The following is a 24532-nucleotide window of genomic DNA, read 5'->3' as shown; positions in this document are numbered from 1 at the left end:
TCTCCATCTGAATTCACATTCCATTACCCAGATGATGTCTTCAGAAGATAATTTGGTGGCAGTGACAAATTATGTTCAACTTCTTTGAACACTCATTTGCCCCAGAAAAAGCAGAACACATGGGGTGGGCAGTATAAGGGAGCTAGAGTAGTTTTTCTCTACCTTCAGTAATTTTCCATCTTTTGGCAAAAAAGATTTTCTTCTTTTGATAATGGGACTTGATTCAACTGGATAACTAGATCACAGGTCTCATGACATTCTCTTCTACACCATTTGGTGGTAGCAAGATGGACAACTTCAAATCTGTATCAACTTATACTAAAATGGCAGAAAAATCACTACAAAGAGAATTGTTGAAAATGATCAAGAAAAGAGTAGAAGTTGAAGGTAACAGCCAGTTAAAGTGCTTAACGCTAAATGGTGTGGCAGATGGGGATGCCCTTGCAGAAGAGTGACTGCAAGAAAGGTCAGCATGCCTTGCTGGTCAGGCCTCCCTCTCTTGCCAGACACATGCTGTAATTGCACCTGTAAAGAGAAAAGGCAAGCCAGGCTGCTGGTTCCTGGCAGTTCTAGGACCCCTTCATGCCCTCATCAGGATTCAGAGAAGGTGGCAAGAAGAAGCAGAAGTAGAGAAAGGAGTTAAAATTGACCCAAGGGAATGACCTGGAAGGCAACCCATGCACTTTGCACCTGACTGATGGCTCACACCATTGCTTAATGGGTGGCTGTGCACACAATCTAGGTAGCAGCATCCTTTCAGCACTCAATTATCCATTCTCAATTAGCAGGATTAGAAACACATGATCAAGGATCAGTCAGATTAGGGATATTAGAAGATAATGGGTGACTATGACAGATATTTGAGACACACCTTCAACTTTCTTACTTTGCATTTCCCAGCATTAAATCCATTAGCATTTTCCTTTACAAGTGTTAAGGATTCATCTTCTTGTTTTCAACTATTCAAGCATCATTCATGCTACGAAAATAATTATAGCTTTAGAAGTAGGTAAGCATTCTAGTCAGCTTTTTTTGTTACTGTGACCAAAAGACCAGAGAGGAATAATTGGAGGAGGAAGTTTATGTAGCTCATAGTTTTGAGGTCTCAATCTACAGACAGCCAACTCCACAATGAGGGTCTGAGGTGAGGCAGAACCTCACAGGGGAAGAGTGCTGAGGAAGAAAGCAGCCCAGGACGTGGTGACAAGGAAGCAGAGAGCACTGCTCACCAGGGACAAAAATATAAACCCCAAAGGAATGTCCCAAGTGACCCACCTCCTCCAGTCACACCTACTTGCATGCAGTTATCACAAGTTAATCCATTCAAATGGATTAATGATTAGATTAAGGTTCTCATAGCCCAAGTACTTTATCTCTGAATTTTCTTACATGAGCTTTTGGGGGACACCTCATATCTAAACCATAATAAAAAGGTAATGCTATAGTTTGAATGTCCTCCAAAGGTTCATGTGTTGAAGGCTTGATCCCTGGCTCAGCCTACTGGGAAGCAACGGAAAATTGTAGAGCTAGGGCATTAATGAGAGGTGTTAGGTCACTAGGATGGGCACTCAAAGGAGACAATGGGCTCCTAGTCTCTTCCTTTTTTTCTCTTTCATTCCTGGCCATGAGAATAGCTCTACTTTCTTATATGTTCCCTAGCATGATATGCTGCTGCCTCACCTCAGGTCTAAAAGTAAGGGGGTCAACTGACCCTGGACTAAAACCTGTAAAACAAGCCAAAATAAACTTTTCCTCTTTGTGAAGCTGATTTATTTATCTCAGGTATAAGTTAAAGTCATAAAAAGTTGACTAACACAGGTATAGACAAGTAACTGAATATATAATTGTGAAATGACTTTCCCAATGTTGGTATAAGTGTTTGAAATTAGAATCTAATTTAAAAATGTAACTAAAGGTAACGTAAATTATATATTCATGGCTGCCAGGGTACCTTTTCTTTAGGGTAATCTGGTCACACATATGGTAAGCCATCAAAAATCACCTCAGATGCAAAATTATTCCTTACATTTATTCTTTTTGCTCAGCAATACCATTTCCTTGTGCTTAGGAAAAATTGGGTGAATATTTCAGGTTGCTAACATTAGCTCCTTAAAAAAAATGTAGTCTAGTAGGATTCTGCCCAGCTTCCTGAAATTGATTCATTTTTAAGATACATTGCTTCTTTGTTATTTTTATTGAGCACTATTAGTTGCTTTAACTTCTTCCCTGGGTGCTCCCTCTTAGGGCCTCCCTTCTTCTTTTAACATGAGGATCTGTTCTTCATATTTATTTTTTCCTTTGTCCTCTTGGAAGTGCAGGCATTGTAAAAGGCTTAGCCACAATTTTGAAACGCCAGCACTTTTGATCTAGCAGTGTTGAAACTGGGAATTTTTTTTATGCGATCCATGTAGTAATGCCACAGGCTTGGAAACCAGGAACAAGTGCAATCTATGATTTAAAAATTGCTGTTATGGAAGAGTTTACATTGTTTACTTGGTTTTGGTGAGGAGGTAGTACAGATGGTTGGGCAGAGAGCAGACTGGAATTTAATGCTTATTGTGGAAAATGTAACCCTAAATGTATGATGTATTTTAAGTGCTACCTATGCAAATAGAATGTAAGTTAAAAAATCATTAGCATGGCAAAGGGAATATTTAGAAATGTGAAGGGAGAACCTACAGAATGGGAAAAAAGTTTTGCTAGCTACTCATCTGACAGAGGATTTATATCTAGAATATATATGATGCAATTAATAAATGGACAAACGAATTAAACAGACACTTTACAAAAAAAGAAATACAAATGGTCAAAACAATACATGAAAAAATGTTCAACATCATTAGCAATTAGGGAAATGCAAATTAAACTACACTGAGATTTCATTTCATTCCAGTCTGAATAACAGTTAAGAATACAAATAATAATAAGTGCTAGAGAGGATGTGGAAAAAAAATGAACACTTTTACACTGTTGGTGAGAATGTAAATTAGTACAACTATTATGGACATCAGTATGGAAGCTCCTCAAAAGACTAGACATGGATAACCACCATACGACCCAGCTATACCACTTTTTGATATTTATCCTGAAGAATTAAAGTCACCTTACTAGTGATACATGTATACCCATGTTTTCAGCAACACAATTCACAATGGTCAAACTGTGGAACCAGCCCTAAGTATCCATCTATGGATAAATGGATAAAAAAATGTGGTATAAATATACAATGGAATTTTATTCAGCCATAAAGAAAAATGAAATTATGTTACTTGAAGAAAATTGGATGGAAATAGAGATCACCAATGTTAAACAAAGTAAGTCAAACTCAGAAGGTTAAGGTTCATATTTTTTTCTCTCATATGCAGAAACAAGAGAGGAAAAAGGGGAAAAAAGGTGGGGTAGAGTCCCTAAAAAAAAAAAAAAAATCAAAGGGAGATCATGAGAGGAAAGGGACCAAAGGAGTAGGGAGGGAAGGGGGAAATGCTAGAGAGTGACACTGACCAAATTACATTGTTATATTGTATGCAAATATGTAATAAAATATCCTGTCGTTATGTACAACTATAATGCACAAAAAGAAAACATGGGGCGATCAAGATGGCGGACTAGAGGGTGACTGCATCTCCAGTTGCTCCAGAACCCAGGATTCAAGAAGGGGAGGCATTGAGAGACTCGCGCTAAAATAGAACCACGGTCTGAGTCTCCCCCACCTGGTGAAGCTTGGCCTGGCGGCAGGCCCGGATTCGGGCGGCTTATTAGAGTAGGGCAGGACAGCGAGAGTCTTCTCCAGGCAGCCCTGGGCACTCCAGCGGTGGGCTCCTCCCACACCAGCTTCTCAGAGCAGGCCCCCCAGTGAGAGCCTTTCCACACAGAGCCAGCTCCAAGCCCTGGAACCAGTAGCGGGCTAGGGGCAGCTTTCTTCGGAAGTACCACATTATCAAGTTACTCCAAGACTTCAGGCTACTGAAGGCTGGGAGGTGATACACTGGAAATCTACAGGGACACTATAAGACAATAGAAGAAATCTACAATATCACAGAATCCCACTGACATCTGACCAATATGAGAAAACAAGGGAAGAAAATGTCCCAAACAAACCTAGATACTATATCAATGAAACCCAATGACAGCACAGCAGAAGAAATGTCAGAAAGGGAGTTCAGAATGTACATAATTAAAATAATCAGGGAAGCAAACGAGGAGATAAAAGAGCAAATGCAGGCATTAAATGATTGCACCAATCAACAGTTAAAAGAGCAAATATGGGAAGCAAGAGATCTTTTCAATAAGGAGTTAGAGATACTGAAAAAAAAAAAAAAACAAACAGAAATCCTTGAAATGATGGAAACAATAAACCAAGTTAAAAACTCCATAGAAAGCATAACCAATAGGATAGAATACCTAGAAGACAGAACCTCAGATATTGAAGAAAAAATATTTAATCTTGAAAACAAAGTTGACCAAATAGAAAACATGGTAAGAAATCATGAACAGAATCTCCAAGAATTATGGGATATCATGAAAAGGCCAAATTTAAGAATTATTGGGATTGACGAAGGCCTAGAGAAACAAGCCAAAGGAATGAACAACCTATTCAATGAAATAATATCAGAAAATTTCCCAAATCTGAAGAATGAAATAGAAAACCAAGTACAAGAGGCTTATAGGACTCCAAATATACAAAGTTACAACTGACCCACACCAAGGCACATTATTATGAAAACGCCTAACATACAAAATAAAGACAGAATTTTAAAGGCCGCAAGAGAAAAGAATCAGATTACATTTGGGGGAAACCAATAAGAATATCAGCAGATTTTTCAATCCAGACCCTAAAAGCTAGAAGGGCCTGGAACAACATTTACCAAGCCCTGAAAGAAAACGGATGCCAACCAAAAATCTTATACCCTGCAAAACTTACTTTCAGATTTGACGACAAAATAAGATCCTTCCATGATAAAGAAAAGCTAAAGAAATTTAAAAAAAGAAAGCCGGCATTGCAGAACATTCTCAGCAAAATATTCCATGAGGAAGAGATGAACAACAATGATGCAAATCAGCAAAAGAAGGAAATAGCCTAAAGGAATAGCCAAATAAAGGGGAAACCAAATCATGTCAAAAAACAAAAATGAGTCAAATGACTGGGAATACAAATCGGAATGAACAAGGAAATATCACAACAGACATGAGTGAAATACAAAACATAATTAGAAGCTATTTTGAAAATCTATACTCCAACAAAACAGAAAATCTCAAAGACATCAACAAGTTTCTAGAGACATATGAATTACCTAAACTGAACGAGGAGGACATACACAACTTAAATAAATGAATTTCAAGCAATGAAATAGAAGAGATCATCAAAAGCCTACCAACAAAGAAAAGTCCAGGACCAGATGGGTTCTCAGTCGAGTTCTACAAAACCTTTAAAGAAGAGTTCATTCCAATACTCCTCAAAGTATTCCATAAAATAGAAGAGAAGGGAACCCTCCCAAACTCATTCTATGAAGCCAATATCACCCTGATACCTAAACCAGACAGAGACACATCAAGGAAAGGAAATTTCAGACCAATATCCTTAATGAACACTGACGCAAAAATTCTCAACAAAATTTTAGCAAATTGCATACAAAAATATATTAAAAAGATAGTGCTCCACGATCAAGTGGGTTTTATCCCAGGGATGCAAGGTTGGTTCAACATCCGGAAATCAATAAATGTCATTCACCATATCAACAGACTAAAAGTTAAGAATCACATGATTATTTCAATAGATGCAGAAAAAGCATTTGATAAAATGCAGCACCCCTTCATGCTCAAAACACTAGAAAAAATTGGGGTAGTGGGAACATTCCTTAACAGTGTAAAGGCCATCTACGCTACGCCCATGGCCAATATCATTCTAAATGGTGAAAAACTGAAAGCATCCCCCCTAAAAACTGGAACAAGGCAGGGATGCCCTCTTTCACCACTTCTATTCAACATCGTTCTTGAGACTCTAGCCAGAGCAATTAGACAAACCAAAGAAATTAAAGGGATACGAATTGGAAAAGAAGAACTCAAACTATCTTTGAACTCATAAGTGAATTCAGTAAAGTAGCAGGTTACAAGATCAATGCTACTAAATCCAATGCATTTTTATACATAAGTGATGAATCTTTAGAAAGAGAAATTAAGAAAACTACCCCATTCACAATAGCATCGAAAAAAATAAAATATTTGGGAATCAATCTCACAAAAGAGGTGAAAGACCTCTACAATGAGAACTACAGAACACTAAAGAAAGAAATTAAAGAAAACCTTGGAAGATGGAAAGATCTCCCATGTTCTTGATTGGCAGAATTAATATTGTCAAAATGGCCATAGTACCAAAAGTGCTATACAGATTCAATGCAATTCCAATTAAAATCCCAATGATGTACCTTACAGAAATAGAGCAAGCAATTATGAAATTCATCTGGAAGAATAAGAAACCCAGAATAGCTAAAGCAATCCTCAGTAGAAAGAGAGAAGCAGGGGGTATCGCAATACCAGATCTTCAACTGTACTACAAAGCAATAGTAACAAAAACGGCACGGTATTGGTACCAATATAGACAGGTAGATCAATGGTACAGAATAGAGGACATGGACACAAACCCAAATAAATACAATTTTCTCATACTAGACAAAGGTGTCAAAAATATGCAATGGAGAAAAGATAGCCTCTTCAACAAATGGTGCTGGAATAATTGGAAAACCATATACAACAGAATGAAACTAAACCCTTATCTCTCACCCTGCACAAAACTCAACTCAAAATGGATCAAGGACCTCGGAATCAGACCAGAGACCCTGCATCTTATAGAAGAAAAAGTAGGTCCAAATCTTCAACTTGTTGGCTTAGTATCAGACTTCCTTAACAGGACTCCCATAGCCCAAGAAATAAAAGCAAGAATCAACAACTGGGATAGATTCAAACTAAGAAGCTTTCTCTCAGCAAAGGAAACTATCAGTAATGTAAAGAGAGAGCCTACAGAGTGGGAGAATATCTTTGCCACTCACACTTCAGATAGAGTGCTAATTTCCAAAATTAGAACTCAAAAAACTCTACACCGAGAATACAAATAATCCAATCAAATGGGCTAAGGAAATGAACAGACACTTCACAGAAGAAGATCTACAAGCAATCAACAGATATATGAAAAAATGTTCACCATCTCTAGTAATGAGAAATGCAAATCAAAACTACCCCAAGATTTCATCTCACCCCAATTAGAAGGGCAATTATCAAGAACACAAGGAACAATAGGTGTTGTCGAGGATGTGGGGAAAAAGCTACACAGGTACACTGATACATTGCTGGTGGGGTTGCAAATTAGTGCAGCCACTCTGGAAAGCAGTATAGAGATTCCTCAGAAAGCTTGGAATGGAACCACCATTTGACCCAGCTATCCCACTCCTTGGCCTATACCCAAAGGACTTAAAATCAGCATACTACAGAGATACAGCCACATCAATGTTCATAGCTGCTCAATTCACCATAGCCAGATTGTGGAACCAACCTAGATGCCCTCAGTTGATGAATGGATAAAGAAACTGTGGTATATATATACAATGGAATATTACTCTGCCATGAATAATGGTATAATTATGGCATTTGCAGGCAAATGGATGAAATTGGAGGATATCATGCTAAGTGAGATAAGCCAATCTCAAAAAACTAAAGGACAAATGATCTCACTGATAAGCGGATGAGGACATATAATGGGGGGTAGAAGGGTTTAGTGTTAGGGTTAGGGTTAGGTTTAGGTTTAGGGATAAGGAAGGTTGTAAGAATGGAGGAAGGAAGGACTGTACAGAGGGAAAAGAGAGGGGGGAGGGGGGGGGGGAAAGGGAAAAAATAACAGAATGAATCAAACAACATTGCCCTATGTAAATTTATGATTTTTAATTAAAAAAAAAAAAGAAAACATGGGAAAAAATCAGAGGGAAAGAGAGAACAGTTTTCTGAACACGTCTATAGGGTTGGTTCAGGAGATTCTAATGTTTTTCATTTTTCACTCAGGTGTTGAAATTATTTTTTTATCTTTTTTTATTAATGTTTTTCAAACTATTTTTGAATTTTTAAGCTCCCAACCAACTTAGTGATTTATTTAATTTCTATCAATGCACTTCATTCCTTGCTGTAAAGAATATATTAAATGTAGGCTCACAGGCAGAGTGAACAAGAGGGGCAGTATATGTATGTGTGGTTAACTAGCACAATGGCTCAGGGAAGAAAAAGCTACCAGTGATCTAGACACAGGATGCTACTTACTGGATGACTCTGGATTTTCAAAGAACCTAAAATACTCTTCCACCCCATTCCTGAACAACTGGCTCCCAAGGAAATCAAATTCACAGTTTGATTAAAAATTTTATCAACCATAAAAAAGGAGTCTTTTCATCTTTATTCTGCATGTCCATATAGGGTAGGACTGAAGGAATTTGAATGCCAAGGCAATGGAGAATGAACCAACCCATCTACAATTTTTAATAGTGAACCCCATGACCTCAGCTGATACTTGAAATGTATTATAGTTGTTATTTTATTATTTTTTCTCTCACTCTCTTTCATCCTTTCTTTCTTAAGGGAAAGGAGGTACTAGAAAAGTGGAATAAAAAATAATGGCTAACAAAACCACAGCATAAGGAAAAGAAGAACCATGGTGGGATCTGCCAATATAAATGTTCGTTCTCTTCAGGGTTGGCTAAGCCACTCAAATGTTTCTAATGAACAACTGGCAGACTACCAAGTGCACAGTTTTACATCTGCCCAAACTCCTAACCACCATTTATCTGTAACAGGTGTGTGAAAATTACAATCTTAAATGCTAAGCCATAGAAAAGAACTATTAGGCCATTTCTTTTGATCTGATGAGGTCAGGATTATTCCAGACAACTAGAGTATTGTAGTGCTTCGCTGAAAAATTCCCTACACAAATGTGCCAAATGCCTTTTCCTCAGGGAAGACTATTTATTATTCTAGATTCAGAGTCATACATATGCAGGTATCAGGCTCTTTACACGTTGCATTTTCCTCATACTTCTTTACATTTCAATTTCTCATACTTATACTGTTCTTTTGCTTGTTATCAACAATTGAATATTTAAATAATTTAAGCCTTTAAAAATGAGATGAGTCCTGCATTGACTAGAGTGAAGAATCTCATTGCCACAGGAAGGATGTTGCCTTTCTCCTCTTAAATTCTACTTAACTAATTTTGCTTTCCTATAAATCATCGGCAGGAAAAACTCACAGTAAAAGCATAGGTATTAAGTGCTTTCTGTGCCAGATATTGTTCTCAGTTTTATGTATTAGTAATCTGTTGTTTAATTCTTAGGAAAATTTTTATGAAGGAAGAACTATTATTGCTGTTTTAAAAATGAGAAGACTAATGCTTATGGACAGGTTACATAACTTACTGAGGCCCTGGAGCTAAGAAGTGTCCCAGAAAGAACTCAGAATCAGGTTCTTTTATTTGTAGGAAGTTTGCTTTCCCTCTCCACCCCCTACTCTGGGAGATTAAACTGGGGTGCTCTACCACTGGGCTATATCCCTAGCCCTTTTTATGTTTATTTCGAGACAGGGTCTCATTAAGTTGCTGAGGCAACTGAAGTTTTTGGGAAGTGAGGCACCCTAGCCTAGGCCAGATGATCAGAATTTGCTCAAAATATAGAGAGCAGGAGTCTAGAACATAGAAGAGGAAAGACTATTTCCTCAGTCAGCTCCAGAGTGAAAAGGCACTGCAAGTTTACTGTATTTGGAACCCGCAAGTGTTTTCGGTGTAATTACACTTAGATTAACTGTATAGTTTTTAGTAGAGGCTCTATGAATCATTACTTTATATTGAAAGCTAAACGTTAAAAATTCATTTTTTCAAAACGGTATAGGAATTTCAAATTACTGTTCTAGATGGAAAGAATAGAACAAATGGTGCTCCCTACCCCTGGTAGAACCACATGGGTTAGTCTACAGGGCAGTACAAACAGACTGGGTAAGAGCTAACACTTTCTCAACACACTAAATAGATGATTATACCTAAAGTACTAATGTAATTTATTAAAAGGAAGTTAATACACAAACATCTTAATAAAATTTGAAAGTAAAAGGCAACAAGGTGAAATTAAAGTCTAAATTAAAGCCAGAGTTACTCTTAAAAACTTAAAAGATGTTATAATCTGCATGACACAAAACTTGGGAAAAGTCTGCCTAAGAACATCAAGATGCCACATTAATACATCTTGAGCAACTGAAGGTGAGGTCAGCTATAGGAGCATCAGATAGATGACTGTTCAGTCTGCCAAATGCCAACAGGAACAGACTGCACAGCAAGAGAAGTGTGTTTGTTTGACGATATGTTTATACACTATTGATAATGATTTTGAAATTGAAATTGGTACTGTTGCTTTTTGCTGGATGACATGAAGTTTTAAAATTAATTTTAATTAAAGAGCGATGTTGTTAATATTCAACCCTCCTGTTAGGGCAAAGGTGTAATTATAATGTAAGGTTTTAGTCTCCTAAATGCTTGTGAATTTTATCCAAGACAATGTATTTCTTAAGGTATTTGCATTTATTCAATAGATTATTCATGAAAACAAAGTGGTCAGCCCTCAGAGCCAGGTTTTAACACTGTATATCTAGAACTTTAATTTAATGTTTATTTTTAAATATGAGTGTATGATCTTACCAGTAACAATTTTGGCAATTACAGTATTTATTTTCCAAAAATGAAACCTAGGATGGCAAGGAATAAAGTTTGAAACTGTGACCAAAAATAAATCACACACAATTCTCATTTAAGCATTCTTAAAATTCTTTCATACCATCTCGAAGTCCTAATGATAAAGGGAAATCCCAATAAATATATACCTCTATGTATCTAAAAGTAGCTGTGTGAACTGAGGGTAAAAGATCTAATAAATCATATGTTGATGTTTAGAGAAAACAGAACAAAATTCCTATACTGTTGCTTTAATAAGAACTATTTCCCCACAGGAATATCACAGATGATACCTTGTTTTCCCCAACATTATCTCCACCTGTCTCCATTTTCTTAAAGACATAGAGACCTGATTTGATTTTTTTTCTCATCTCTTTTTCCTAAGATGTTCTAGAATGGTTCCCAGACTTATTCAAATCTAATGATTTCACTCCCTACTGCCAAATAATTATCTCTACTACTTTATCTCCAAAATATTAAGCTTTGAATTTTACCTACAGTGACAAAACTGTAATCTAACACCTCTTTCACTAACCTGTTCCTAACAAACGTACTTGTAGTATTTTTTTCTCATAGTCGTACTCACAACTTAACCGCTACTGTCCTCAGACATTAGTCTATTTCTGGCTTCACTTACTCATTTCTTTCAAAAGCATATCATCTGTAAAACACTCTTCTCTTAACTTGCACTGTGACCTCCCAACACATAACCACAGGTAACACCCTAACATCTGCTTCCTCAACCCTTGAGTTACTATTACAGTATCACAGTAATCATGTCCCCTGAAAACTCCAGCTATTTACCACAGCAAGATCCTTGTCTATTCTTTTACTCAGGTATTCAAAATTTATTGATAATTTGAAGGAGCAGAAAAGAAGAGATGAGGACAGATTAAAGAACAACTGAAAACATGTTATTTATTTTAGCCAGAGAGGAAGAAATAAAATCAAAGAAGGAAATAAAAGTGAATATAAATATGAGAGAATATAAAAAAAGGAAGAATGCAGAGGAGGAACCAGTGCTTAAAATTTCTTATAAAGATAAGCACTGGCCTTATAAAGGAAAAAGAACACCTCCTCTAAGACAGAAGACAGCAAAAACACAGATAACTGGTAACTAAGAGATCTAGTGTTAACCAAGAGATCTAGTGTTAGACTTGTTTCATTAACATGGGAATAGGTCTTTAGGTAAGGGTGAAGGCTGTCAATGGCAAATGGAATTTATTGGATTATTACTGGATATTCAAAAGAGACATATGTGTTCTAAACAGAAGGTCACAGAGGAGAAAAAGAAGTATGAACTATGTAGTAGAAGATGTATATGTACTTTATAACAATTATAAGCTTAGGAATCCATAAGATGTGGGGCAAACAGGAAAATAAGGTACAGCAAACTTTTGCTAAAAGTAACCATTTTGTAAAAATTGGTTTCTGTTGTGGTAAAATGTTAACTATTGAATCTGAAAGGCAGGTAAATGGAGGTTCATTTGACTATTCTATTTTTGTATACTTTTCAAAATGTTTACAGTAAATATTTTTAAAAAGTGCCTAGTAATGGTATTGAGGGTGGTGGTAGAGCACTTGCCTAGCATATGCAAGGCCCTGCTTTTGAATCTAGTCCATGAAGGAAAAAAAAAAGAAGTCTAGTAGTTATATGATCTCAGAACCAATAACCCTCTTCCCCAATTATCCAACCCATTTGCCTAAATTTTCCCCATGATTTTAGGAATTTCAGAGACCTAATTAGACACAGAAATGTATATATGCGAATACTCTAAAATTCACTGAGAAAGTGCCAAAATAATTCTGTTTGATCAGGATTTGTGCCACATATTGCCAAATTTGTTGTAGAGTGAGAAACACAAGCTAGCATGATGATTAGGCAAAGTGCAGGGGTAATAAAGATACAATATGAAAGTCAGGAGGAAAAGCATTTCTACTAAGTACGTGTTTAAATAACAAGGTTACGAACACTTACTTCATCTCCAGAACTTCCTCTAAGTGTTTCCTTCTCTCTGCCCGAAGATTGGTCAAATGAGTTTCCTTTTCTGCCAGAGACTGCTGAGTGGAAGACAGCTTTGCTTTCATGGACTCTAGTTCCTGCTTTACTTTCTCCATGGCCATCAACAGCTCCTCCACCTATAACAAAAATGGAAAGTAGAAAAAGAGAATCTTGATCAATTAGAGTCAGAGGAGTTGGACCATAGGCAACTCTTGGGCCCACAAAATTGAGGGTACACAAGAATACACAGAAGTTTCTGTACTATTTCTGGATCAGACATACATATCACAATATAGCAAATAATAACTTCCTGACACTGTAAGTCTTTTTAGTTTAGGTCAGAAAGAACTTAATTTGGGAGGAGTATGTACATATATAATTTTCTTTTTGGCAAGTACATATAAGTCATCAATTTAAGGAGTCATACTCTACCACAGAAAATCCCTGTATGGATATTGTCTGGAAATGGTCCAGAAATTTCCATGGAAATAAAACAAAACACAAAAAATATGAAGAACAAAATCATAATAAATATTAATAGAAGAATTTTAGGAAATAAAGGACATAAACGTAAAAAGGTTCAGCATATACATAGGTAAGTAGTTTTTCACTCACCTAAACTACCATTTTTACTGTTTACACCATTAAGAATTTCTTTTTAAATGGTACCCTTCCCCCAGCACTATTAAAAAAAAGAGTCAGAATTCAACCAAACAATTTCGTGCTGTAAAAGCCTGGTAGATAGAGTTATTGTTGTTGTTGTTGTTGTTTTTAAAGGAATTCTGTGGGGGCTGAGGGGGACTATATAAAACCAGATGGAAGAAACAGAGAATGTTCTAAATACACTGGGGTGGGGGTGGGGGAGCCTTGAGAGAAAGAGACCTGAAAAAAACACAAACCACCCAAGGCTTGTAGGGATGGGTGGGGGAGGATGGGGGGGAATGCTGAAATACAGGGAAAATAAAGTCAGAGAGCAAGATATGTACTTTTCTACTTACTCTGGGCATTTACCTAATCAGAATTATTTAAATAGACATGGTCATTTTAGTTCAGAAGTAAAAATAATGCTGATAAAAACATGTGTCTTATCACTAAAAAATAACCTCAACCAGGTAAGCAAATAGTCAACTGTGTGGTTTATGAGAGTTATATCAGGGTGCTGCTTTTCAAGCAACAAATCTTTTCAGAGGTAGAGGTGGGATAGGGAGAGGAAGGGCACTTGTCAAGGCTTGACTCCTATATAAACCAATTTGTGTGATACTGAAACAGCTGTGTGGAGAAAAAATTGCAGTGATACACCAGAGCTGCTCATTGACCCCCTAGAAATTAGTGTCTCATACCTATTCACATCATGATGTTGACTGGTATCAGTTACTAAACACTCATAGAAGCAGAAACATTTTGGTTTTTGGCACCTGCATTATTTTACAGAAGTAATCAAGTTGATGTCCTCAGCTAATGGGATCCTTACAATCCAAGTTGCCATGAGAATATACTGTCGTGCAGATTTCCTTGGATATGTACTCATACCTGTAAGTTTTGAATATATATCACCCTCTGCCCTTCTAAGAGCTGCTGAAAAGACTGATTCAATTTTATCAGTTTAACTCCTGTAAAATCTTGTCTAAGATTGGGTACAAAGGTTAAGTTCTTATAACATAAAATCAGTAGTAGATATGAACCATTTGTTGGCACTCTAAAGCACGAAGCACAGAATATGTCCCTCTTTTATGGACTTACCTTAAGAGATCTCAAAGTTTCCCTCCCACCCTATCCTTCACCACTTCAGGCAACCAGAGGTATTAGTTTCTTAATAACCTGAAGAAATATTTCACATGTACACAAGGAGGCATACATAGACAACTTTGATTTCTCCTTTTGCTACTCAAAAGGAAGACAACTCTATATATACTCTCAAACATCTAAACATTTTTTGCTCACCCTTTTATTTCAATACAACATAAACACAGAAAAATACTCAGAGAATAAATGTATACATTGAAGAATTTTCTAAGAAAATTTCTAATGTCAATCAGCTCACAGATCTATAAACAGAATACTATCAATACCTTAGAAACAGCCCTTATATCCCCTTTTCAGATAAAGGGTAATCACTATTCTGTTTTTCCACACTAGTTTGTATGTTTGCTTTAATTTTATACAAATGGAATTGAAAAGGCATATCATTTTACAGATTTTTTTTCAGTGTTGTATCTGTGAGATTCATCCATATTTTTAGGTATAAATACAGTTCTGTAATTCTCATTACTCTATGATATTATACTGTGTGAAAATACCAAAATTTATTAAAGATAGTTGGATAAAGAGAACTTTTTATCTTTCATTGAGTTTAATCAATTTTTCCTTATATTTTTTTCTACGTTCAGAACACTTTGTACACTGAATAATATTTTTACTATTTTAAGGTCATTAGGATATTCTTATATACTATCTACAAACTCTTTCATGTTTAGATCTACAATATATAAAATGACTGATTTCTGTCTATATTGGAATGGTCAAAATTTTTTTCACTAATAGATACCCGACTGAGAACTATGAATAGCATAGAATTCAATAGGCATAATTAAGAAGAAATTTCCACCTATTTTGCAAAAAATCAGAAATTAAAGATTAATTATGAAGTATAGGAAAAATGTTTCAACAACACTTCATATTGTAAACAATAAATTTTAAATTTCATAAATGAGCAATGTGAAATACTGCATGCATATAAAAGTCTTCCATACGTATATGTTCCAGGATAAAGAACAAAACACACATCTACATACAGCAGTCCCCCCCTTATCAATGATTTTTGCCCTTGGCAGTTTTCAGTTACCCATAATCTGAAAATATTAAATGGAGAATTTCAGAAATAAATGATTTTAAATTGTTTAATAAAAAAGTTTTAAATTGTGACTTTTCTGAGTAGTGTGATGATATCTTACACTGTCTTCTTCTATCCTGCCTGGAATGTGAATTATCTCTTTGTTCAGTGTATCTAACCTGCCTATCAATCATTTAGTAATTACATCAGTTATCAGATCCACTGTCTTGGACTTTCTGGGTTTGTATTCAAGTAATCCTTATTTTACTTAATAATGGCCCTTAATGTCATTAGTAAGTATTAAGTGGCAATTCAAATATGCCAAAAAGAAGTAAAGTGCTTCCTTTAAACAAAAAGAGGAAAGTATAATAAGGTGTTTTCAGAGAAAGAATATATGTTCATATAATTATTATTATATATTGTTGGAATTGTTCTGTTTTTAGTTATCACTGCTAATTATGTCAATTTTTAAATTTTATCATAGGTATACAAGCACATATGTAAAAATATATGACATAGAGAATTCAGTATTATTCGTGTTTTAAGCATTCATGGAGTGGGGCAGGTCTTACAAAGTATCTCCCACATATAATCACTAGCCAGGAGCACTGAAAGTGCAGTTATCCAACTGTACATAGTCTGCTAAATCTCCTGTGAAATGTAATCAGCATACTTAATTTGTGTTACTTATTCTCTTACATGTCTCTTTTTAACTTCATATATGTATATTTTTATGTGTGTGTGTATATATATACATATATATACTTATATATCCAAATAACACACTACACATTTTTATCAGTTTATGAATCTGTATAAATAAAATCTTCCTTCTTACTTTATCCAACATTGTTTCTTCATGAATATTTTTTAAAGGTCTACCACATGTATGTATTCCAGAATCAAGAGCAAAACAGCTCCTTATACTCGCCACTCAAAAGTGAGAATAAGAGGCCAGCAATGTTGATCACTGTGGCAGTCAGATAATGGTTTACCACTAAATTGAACAGGCTCCTCAGAAAAATGGCTGATTCCAGATTTGGGGCTAGAAACATACAAATCATCTTTGCACATCTTGTGCTAGAAAGCAAGAAAAAGAGGGCTCAATATTTTGGCATCAAAATATTGATGCCAAAACCAGCTTAAGATATCACATTCATTGGGAGGGGGGATGACAACAGAGAAAGAGAGAAATGAAAAAAGCAGTTTGTATCCTCTATGAACATACACAAAAGTGCTCACTGAAAGAAATCCAAACATGAATACAGTACCATGTAAAAATTGGGACTTATCCAAAGAATGGAAGGTTGATTTAAAATCAATGTAATATATCATTAAAAGAACACAGTACAAAAATCACATTGTTATCTCAATAAAAGCAAAGAAAGTATTTACCAGTTCCTAATACCCTTTTATGATTAAAAAAAAAAACACTTAAAAATTAGGAATAGAAGAAAGTCCCTAAATTGATAAAGGGTATCTATGATGAAAGATTGAATGTTTTGCCTCTAAGATTAGGACCAAGAACAAAACAGGGATATTTGCTCTCATTACTTCTATTTACCACTGTACTAGAGACAGAAAAATTAGGTCTTGCAAAACTTCCTCTAGTTGAAGATGACTATATTATATATATATAAGATGACTATATATAGTTATTATATATATATATATGCTGTTATATATAGAAAAATCCAAAGGAATCTACTAAAAATCATAATCAATGAGTAGAGGAAGGTTGCTGGACACAAGACAAAATAGACAAAAATCAACTGCATGACCATACAATGAAAATAAAATTTTAAAAAAATTCCATTTAAAATGGCATAATGAAATGTGTAGGTATAAATTTAACAAAAGAAATGTAAAACATATATACAGAAAGTTATAAGACATTCTTGAAAGAAATTAAAGATGACATACAAATGGAAAGATATTCAAGTAACTTCATAGAATGACTTAATTTTGTTAAGATGGCAACAACCTGCAAATTGATCTATAGGTTCAAAGTAATTTCTACAAAAAACCTTAGCTGTTTTTGTTTGCAGAAACTGGCAAGATGAGCCTCAAGTTCGAATAGAAATAAAATTCAGAAACAGATGAAATCATCTTGGGAAAAAAACAAATATTGCAGGAGTCATACTTCTTGACTTCAAAACTTACTAAAAAGTTGCAGGGCTCATATTGGTATAATAAGAGACCAGCAGATCAATGAAAAAGAACTCATAGTCCAGGACAAAAACCCCAACTTTTAGGGGCCACTGATTTTTTTTTTTTTTTTTTTTTTTTTTAGTTGTCAATAGGTATTTATTTATTTATTTATTTGTGGTACTGAGAATGGAACCCAGTGCCTCCCACATCAGCCAAGTGCTCTACCACTAAGCCACAACCCCGGCCCCAGCAACTGATTTTTGACAAGGCTATCATAGCAATGAGGAAAGAATATTCTTTTGAATACATGGTACCTCGACAAATGTCCCAGTCCTTCACATTTTCAATTTCCCATGCCATTAATTCCTTGACAAAGCTGGGGTATACAATGCACAATATTCTGGATTCAGTTGACTTTTTTTTTTTTTTTTGGTTGGGGGATACCCCTTAATTTGTTCCTTCTTCCTCCTATTCTCTTGTTTTCTGTAAACTGAAAGATCTAAAGACTTAAACAGATTTGGGTTTGAAATTTTTTTGTCTTTTTGACAGCATTACTTCATAGGTAAGGCTGTGTAGTTCATATTATATCATATGAGGAGACATGTAATGGCTACCTTTCCCATTTTTAGCATTAACATTGGTGAGCAGGTTCAGATAGTGATTTCTTCATTATATCTTTCACCAAATTCTTATGTCATCTCAGTAGTAATCAGGGAGGTGAAACAATGCTTTGTTTTGGAGTCTGTGTTACTGCTGCTTTTTAAAATTCCCAGTCAAATCTATCTCCCACCATCTAACACCACCATTGGCTTGTTTTTGTTATTCTCGTTGGCTTGATAGTTATAAACATATAAATGAATATATATTCTAGACAGCAACATTTCATTAATTATATATGTAGCAAATCACCCAGTTTAGAGTTTGTTTTCCTTTTATCATGCTATTCTTCGATGATCTCAAATATATAATCCAATATATGGAACATTTGTTTTAGAATTTGTGGCTATTATAACCTGTTTAAAAAATCTTTCCTTATTCCCCCAAATCACATATTTCCTATTCAGCTTCACTGGTAGGCTGAATTGGTGGTTTCAATTACCCATTCCTCTAAAGTACTATCTATCCATTTACATTTTTGCCATGGCCTCATGGTAAGCAGAGGACATTGATTTTGGTTAGGCTATGTGACTTCCTTTGGGAAATGGGAATGTTAGCTTATCTGACACAAGCTAAGGCTTACAATCTGTGTAACAGAATTGCACTTCTACCACTGCTAAGAGAATAATAAAGTAGCTGTGTCCCCTAGTTGTATCCTAGGATGCAAAGTAGAGGAAAGGCACCCCTTTTTAAAATTTTTTGACTTGTTTTTGTAAGAATGAAATTGTTTGCTCTCTGTAAGTTTACTAAAACTCATCAATATAAATCTCTGGGTTTGAAAATTTTTATACTGGTTTATTCTTTTCAGGTTTTCTTTTTCATATTCAGCTGGTTTTCCTAAGTTCCATTTTTCTTGGCATTTGATCATTTAATCTAAATTTTCAAATTTACTGGCAAAGATACTCTGATATTTTTTAATCTCCCATCCTAGTACTTATACTTATGAATCTGTTATCATTCTAAATATTATCCATTGTATGTCTTTCTTATTGTAGTTTCACTGAAGTCCAGTCAATTTTTATAGTGTTTTCATAAAGAACCAATTTTGAACTTTATCAATTTTTTTTTTTTTTAATAGGGGATTGGTTGTCCATTAACCTCTACATGTTTGGCTACCCTGGATCTTTTCTTTATTGTGTCAAAACACAAAACTCAATGTTCCAAGTTCAATAGCTTATGAAGTACTTATCTTCGAATTCCTTGCTTTTCTTTTCTTGGCTTGAGGATTTTTTTTTTTTGGGGGGGGGTTTGTTGCGGGGGGGCTTATTTTATAAAGCATCTTCAACTGTTTCTGTGGAAGTTGTTTTCCTGGTATCTAATCTGCCACGTTTAAAGATGTTTTACCTTTCATCTAAAACTTTTACCTCAGAGATTTAGTTAGTACCGTATTCTTAAAGATGGCTTCAGTTTCCCTTCCATTTGAGTGCCAGATCTACAAGGTATTTCTGCCTCAGATTATACATCTATTCAAATAAGTTTTAAAGCATTTTAGGATTCAAGGAAAGAATGGTACCATAAACCAGGATTTCCAATTAGTCACCTGATTCACTCTCTGGCTCCAAGCCAAGGAAACAGTTTCAAAGTCAATTTGAATTACTTCATTTTCTGTTCTGCAATCCAGGAGGGCACACTCAGCTAGCACCATTACATGCTACCACACAGCCCTCCCTGCATAGTATACTGGGCATCATCACTAAGAAATGAAGGTAATAAAAACTAAGTAAAAGAAAAAAAGATAAATCTTAGACTAAACAATGAAGAAATTCTTTATCATTTTAAAATACGCTCCAGGTCAGAGCACAATTTTTAATAGCAGAAGTTTTAAGACACACACAAAAAAGTCCTGACTAGAGCTGGGATTCAAGTATGTAACTTTACTGCCTCTAGTAACATATTAAGGAGAAAGCTCAGGGCTTGATAGTGTGCAGTGCCAGCAGGACCAGATGGTTTGCTTAAATCACAAGCTAATAAACTTTTACTCTGAATAAGAAAGGAACAAATTATGACTCCACCACAGACCTATTTTCCTTAAGAAAGCAAAGCAATGGGGTGCTTCAGGTGCTGGCAAAGCCCACATCTTCATTTCTCACTGCCTTCTATTCCACAACAGACAGCAAAGTACTTGTAGTTTCCAAGATGCTTATGGAAAATCTTGTTACAGTTTCTTGGGAGGGTAAGAAGCCTAAGTCTCCAAAGGAAGAAAATGATTAGAAGAAAAAGGGAGTGGTTAAAATTTAAAAACCCCAAATTTTATCTAAAGGTTAAGCAGTTGCCATGTAAGCCAGTTTGTTCATCTGAATTTACCAGTATTCTTCACTTGAACAAAATTCAAGATTAAGACCCATCTTGTTTTACAAGTGTCAAGAATTACACTTGTAACTACCAAGAAGCATGTATGAAATATTAGTGAGAAAATTATATATATATACATATATATGTGTATGTATATATATGTGTGTATATATGTACATATATAAATATATATATTTACTTACACACATAAATTCTGTCAACATCTTTTACCCAACTCCTTTAGGTGTTCATAATCACTGCGAATGAGAATCTGAACTTACACTTACTAACAGAGTTTTATGCTAGTGTATTTACACTAGGAATCTCTTTTTTCCAATATGTTCTTCTTGCCAGTGCATGGTAATTCTTTAACCAAACACACACCAATAATACAATATTTTATGGATATGGACTAACCAAACCTTTTGCCAATAATAACAACTTACATTATCTGAAGAACACTGTTCTAAGTGTTTTAAATATATTACCTCATTAAAACTTCACAATGATCCTATGAAGTGGTTATTAGGTATTATCATCATCATCATCACCATCAATTCTCATTTCTATGGCAGAAGAAACAGGTTTAGAGGGTAAAATACCTTGCCCAACATCATACAGTCAGAGGAACCAAAGCTAAGATTCCAACCTAAGCAATCTGACTCCATAGTATTCACATTTCATGCTGTTATCCTTCAGTATAGCAGTGTTCAACAAAATCTGAAAAAGCTTTCTACATGTCTGATGAGTGACTCTGGGGAGTATTCCCATGCCCACTCTTGGATCTTTCTCTCCTTTTTTTTCTCTGCCTTTTCTCTTATTCCCCCAGATATTTAACTCATATTATGTGCCAGAATGGAAAACAAAACAGACACATCCTCCAACTCTAAAGCTTAAAATCCATATTATCTTTATGCTTAGAGAGATATAATCACTAATTAATAAAATTTATGAATATGTAACTATAAACAGTGAATATGTTATACAAGTGAATATGTTTCCCTAAGACAGACAAGGAGCAGACAGGGAAGAAAAAGGCATTCCACTTAGGGCTCTACGGGTATATCAGCCCTAAGATATATCAGCTCTACAGGTATATCAATCAGCTCTACAGGTATATCAGCACATATCTACCAAAGAAGACACCCCTCCCAAAAATAAAAACAAACAAACAAACAAACAAACAAACAAAAAACACCACACATATCTACCATAAACCTGAGAACAAGGGGAATAAGGATGCAAATGTGGCTGAAGAAGGAAGGAAGAGATGAAGAAGAATGGGATTTTGGTGTTTATGCCAAAGCAACAGAAAGGTACTAAAGGGATCTAATTAAATAAAGGAGTAAGAAGATTTAGAATGTTAAAATCAGAATTACTAAAATAATGGACCAAGGAATCTAAGCACAAGAGAGAGAGAAAGAAAGAAACAGCTAATAATTTAGGATAAAGCAAAAAGAGACAAAGATCTAAAACTTCAAATGATATAAAAAGGTGGTGTAGCAGGAATACTTGAAAGCTAAAATAATAGGAAATTGTAATTAGAAATGATGCTTTAACAATGAATAGGGAGGCAGACTAGATTAAAACAAGGTCTAGGATGCTTGAGATGAAATGAAGAAAGACACTGGATACAAAGGCTACTGACCAAGAAACTTAAAAGACGAAGTCACGAATGGTTATCCACATGGGTATTTCTCACTCATGAAATCACTGAGACTGTAAAGTCTTCAATGCAAAGCTTCAGTACAGCGGGGTGCCGTGGCATACACCTATAATCCCAGCTAAAACTGGAGGATCACATGTACAAAGCCAGCATGGACAAATAAACAAGTAAGACTCTGTCTCAAAATACAAAAAGAAAAGGGGGTGGGAGAAAACTTCTAGGACTAATAAATTCAGCAAAGTAGCAGTATATAAAATAAATGCATATAAATATAATGCATTTCTATTCATAAGTGATGAATCCTCTGAAAGAGAAATTAGGAAAACCACTCCAATCACAAAAGCCTCAAAAAAATGAACTACTTGGGAATTAGTATAACAAAAGAGGTGAAAGACCTCTACGATGAAAACTACAGAACACTAAAGAAAGAACTGAAGAAGACCTTAGAAGATGAGAGATCTCCCATGATCTTGGAAGAATTAATTAGGCAGAATTAATATTGTCAAAATGGCCATTCTACCAAAGGCGCTATACAGAGTCAATACAATTCCATTTAAAATCCCAATGGTGTTCCTCATACAAATAGAGAAAGCAATAATGAAATTCATCTGGAAACATAAGAAACCTCGAATAGCCAAAGAAATTCTGAGCAGAGAATGAAGCAGAAAGTATCACAATACCAGACCTTCAACTATACTATAGAGCAATAGTAACAAAAACAACATGGTATGGGCACCAAAATAGGCAGGCAGACCAATGGTACAGAATAGAAGACACAGAGACAAAACCACATAAACACAGTTACTTCATACTAGACAAAGGAGCCAAAAACATATAATAGAGAAAAGATAGCCTGTTTAACAAATGGTGCTGGGAAAACTGGAAATCCATATGCAGCAAAATGAAACTAAACCTCTCTCTCTCACCCTGCACAAAACTCAACTCAAAATGGATCAAAGACATAGGAATTAGACCAGAGACCCTGCACCAAATAGAAGAAAAAGTAGGCCCAAATCTTCATTATGTTGGCTTAGGACTAGACTTCCTTAACAAGGCTCCCGAAGCTCAAGAAATCAATAAATGGGATGGATTCAAACTAAAAAGCTTTTTCTCAGCAAAGGCAACAATCAACAATGTGAAGTGAGAGCTTACAGAGTGGGAGAAAATCTTTGCCACATGCACTTCAGAAAGAGCACTAATCTCCAAAATTTATAAAGAACTTACAAAACTTAACACCAAAAATACAAAGAATCCAATCAATAAATGGGCCAAGGAACTGGATAGACACTTTATGGAAGAAGATATAAAAGCAATTAACAAATATATGAAAAAGTATTCAACATCTCTAGTAATTAGAGAAATACAAATTAAAACAACTCTAAGGTTTCATCTTACTCCAATTAGAATGGCTATTATCAAGAACACAAACAATAATAGATGTTGGTGTGGATGTGGGGAAAAAGGCAGACTTGTCCATTGCTGGTGGAGCTGCAAATTGGTACAGTCACTCTGGAAAGCAGTATGGAGATTCCTTAGAAAACTTGGAATGGACCCACCTTTTGATCCAGTTATCTCACTCCTCAGTTTATACCCAAAGGACTTAAAATTAGCATACTATACTAATGCAGTCATATTGATGTTTGTAACAGCTCAATTCACAATAGCTAGATTGTGGAACCAACCTAGATACTCTTCAACAGATGAATGGATAAAGAAACTATGGTATATATACATAATGGAATATTATTCATCATAAATAATAATATGGCATTTGCAGATAAATGGACTGGTTTATTTCACTTAGCATGGAGAGTATCATGCTAAGTGAAATAAGCTAATCCCAAAAAACCAAAGGCTGAATATTTTCCCTGATAAGTAGATGATGATACATAATAGGGGTGGGGGGGTGGGGGTAAGAGAAGAGTGGAGGAACTTTAGATTACATAGAGGGAAATGAGAGGGAGGAGGGGGCCGGGGGTATGAAAGATGGTGGAATGAGACAGACATCATTACCCTATGTACATGTATGATTACATGAATAGTATGAATCTATAGTGTGCACAACCATAGAAACAAAAAGTTGTACCCCATTTGTATACAGTGAATCAAAATTCAGTCTGTAAAAATAAAGTAAATACATAAAAAGAAAATGGGGTGGGGACAGCTGGGGTTGTAGCTCAGTGGTAC

At 35.3% G+C, this 24532-nt stretch overlaps 1 protein-coding gene across 15 annotated transcripts in view; it reads right to left on the bottom strand.

Moving 5' to 3' along the window:
• Nucleotides 1-24532, bottom strand: part of ERC1 (ELKS/RAB6-interacting/CAST family member 1) — a 633143-nt gene that overhangs the window by 292430 nt on the left and 316181 nt on the right. For all 15 annotated transcript variants that reach the window (XM_079140313.1, XM_079140314.1, XM_079140318.1 and 12 more), the window contains one exon: nucleotides 12726-12886. In XM_079140313.1, the coding sequence (XP_078996439.1) occupies nucleotides 12726-12886 (161 nt within the window). The remainder of the gene's footprint in view (nucleotides 1-12725; nucleotides 12887-24532) is intronic.

Source organism: Sciurus vulgaris, assembly GCF_902686455.1.
Source record: "Sciurus vulgaris genome assembly, chromosome: 5".
Lineage (NCBI taxonomy): Eukaryota > Metazoa > Chordata > Mammalia > Rodentia > Sciuridae > Sciurus > Sciurus vulgaris.
Note: the sequence above shows the minus strand (reverse complement) of the source record. Positions and strands in the feature narration are given on the sequence as shown.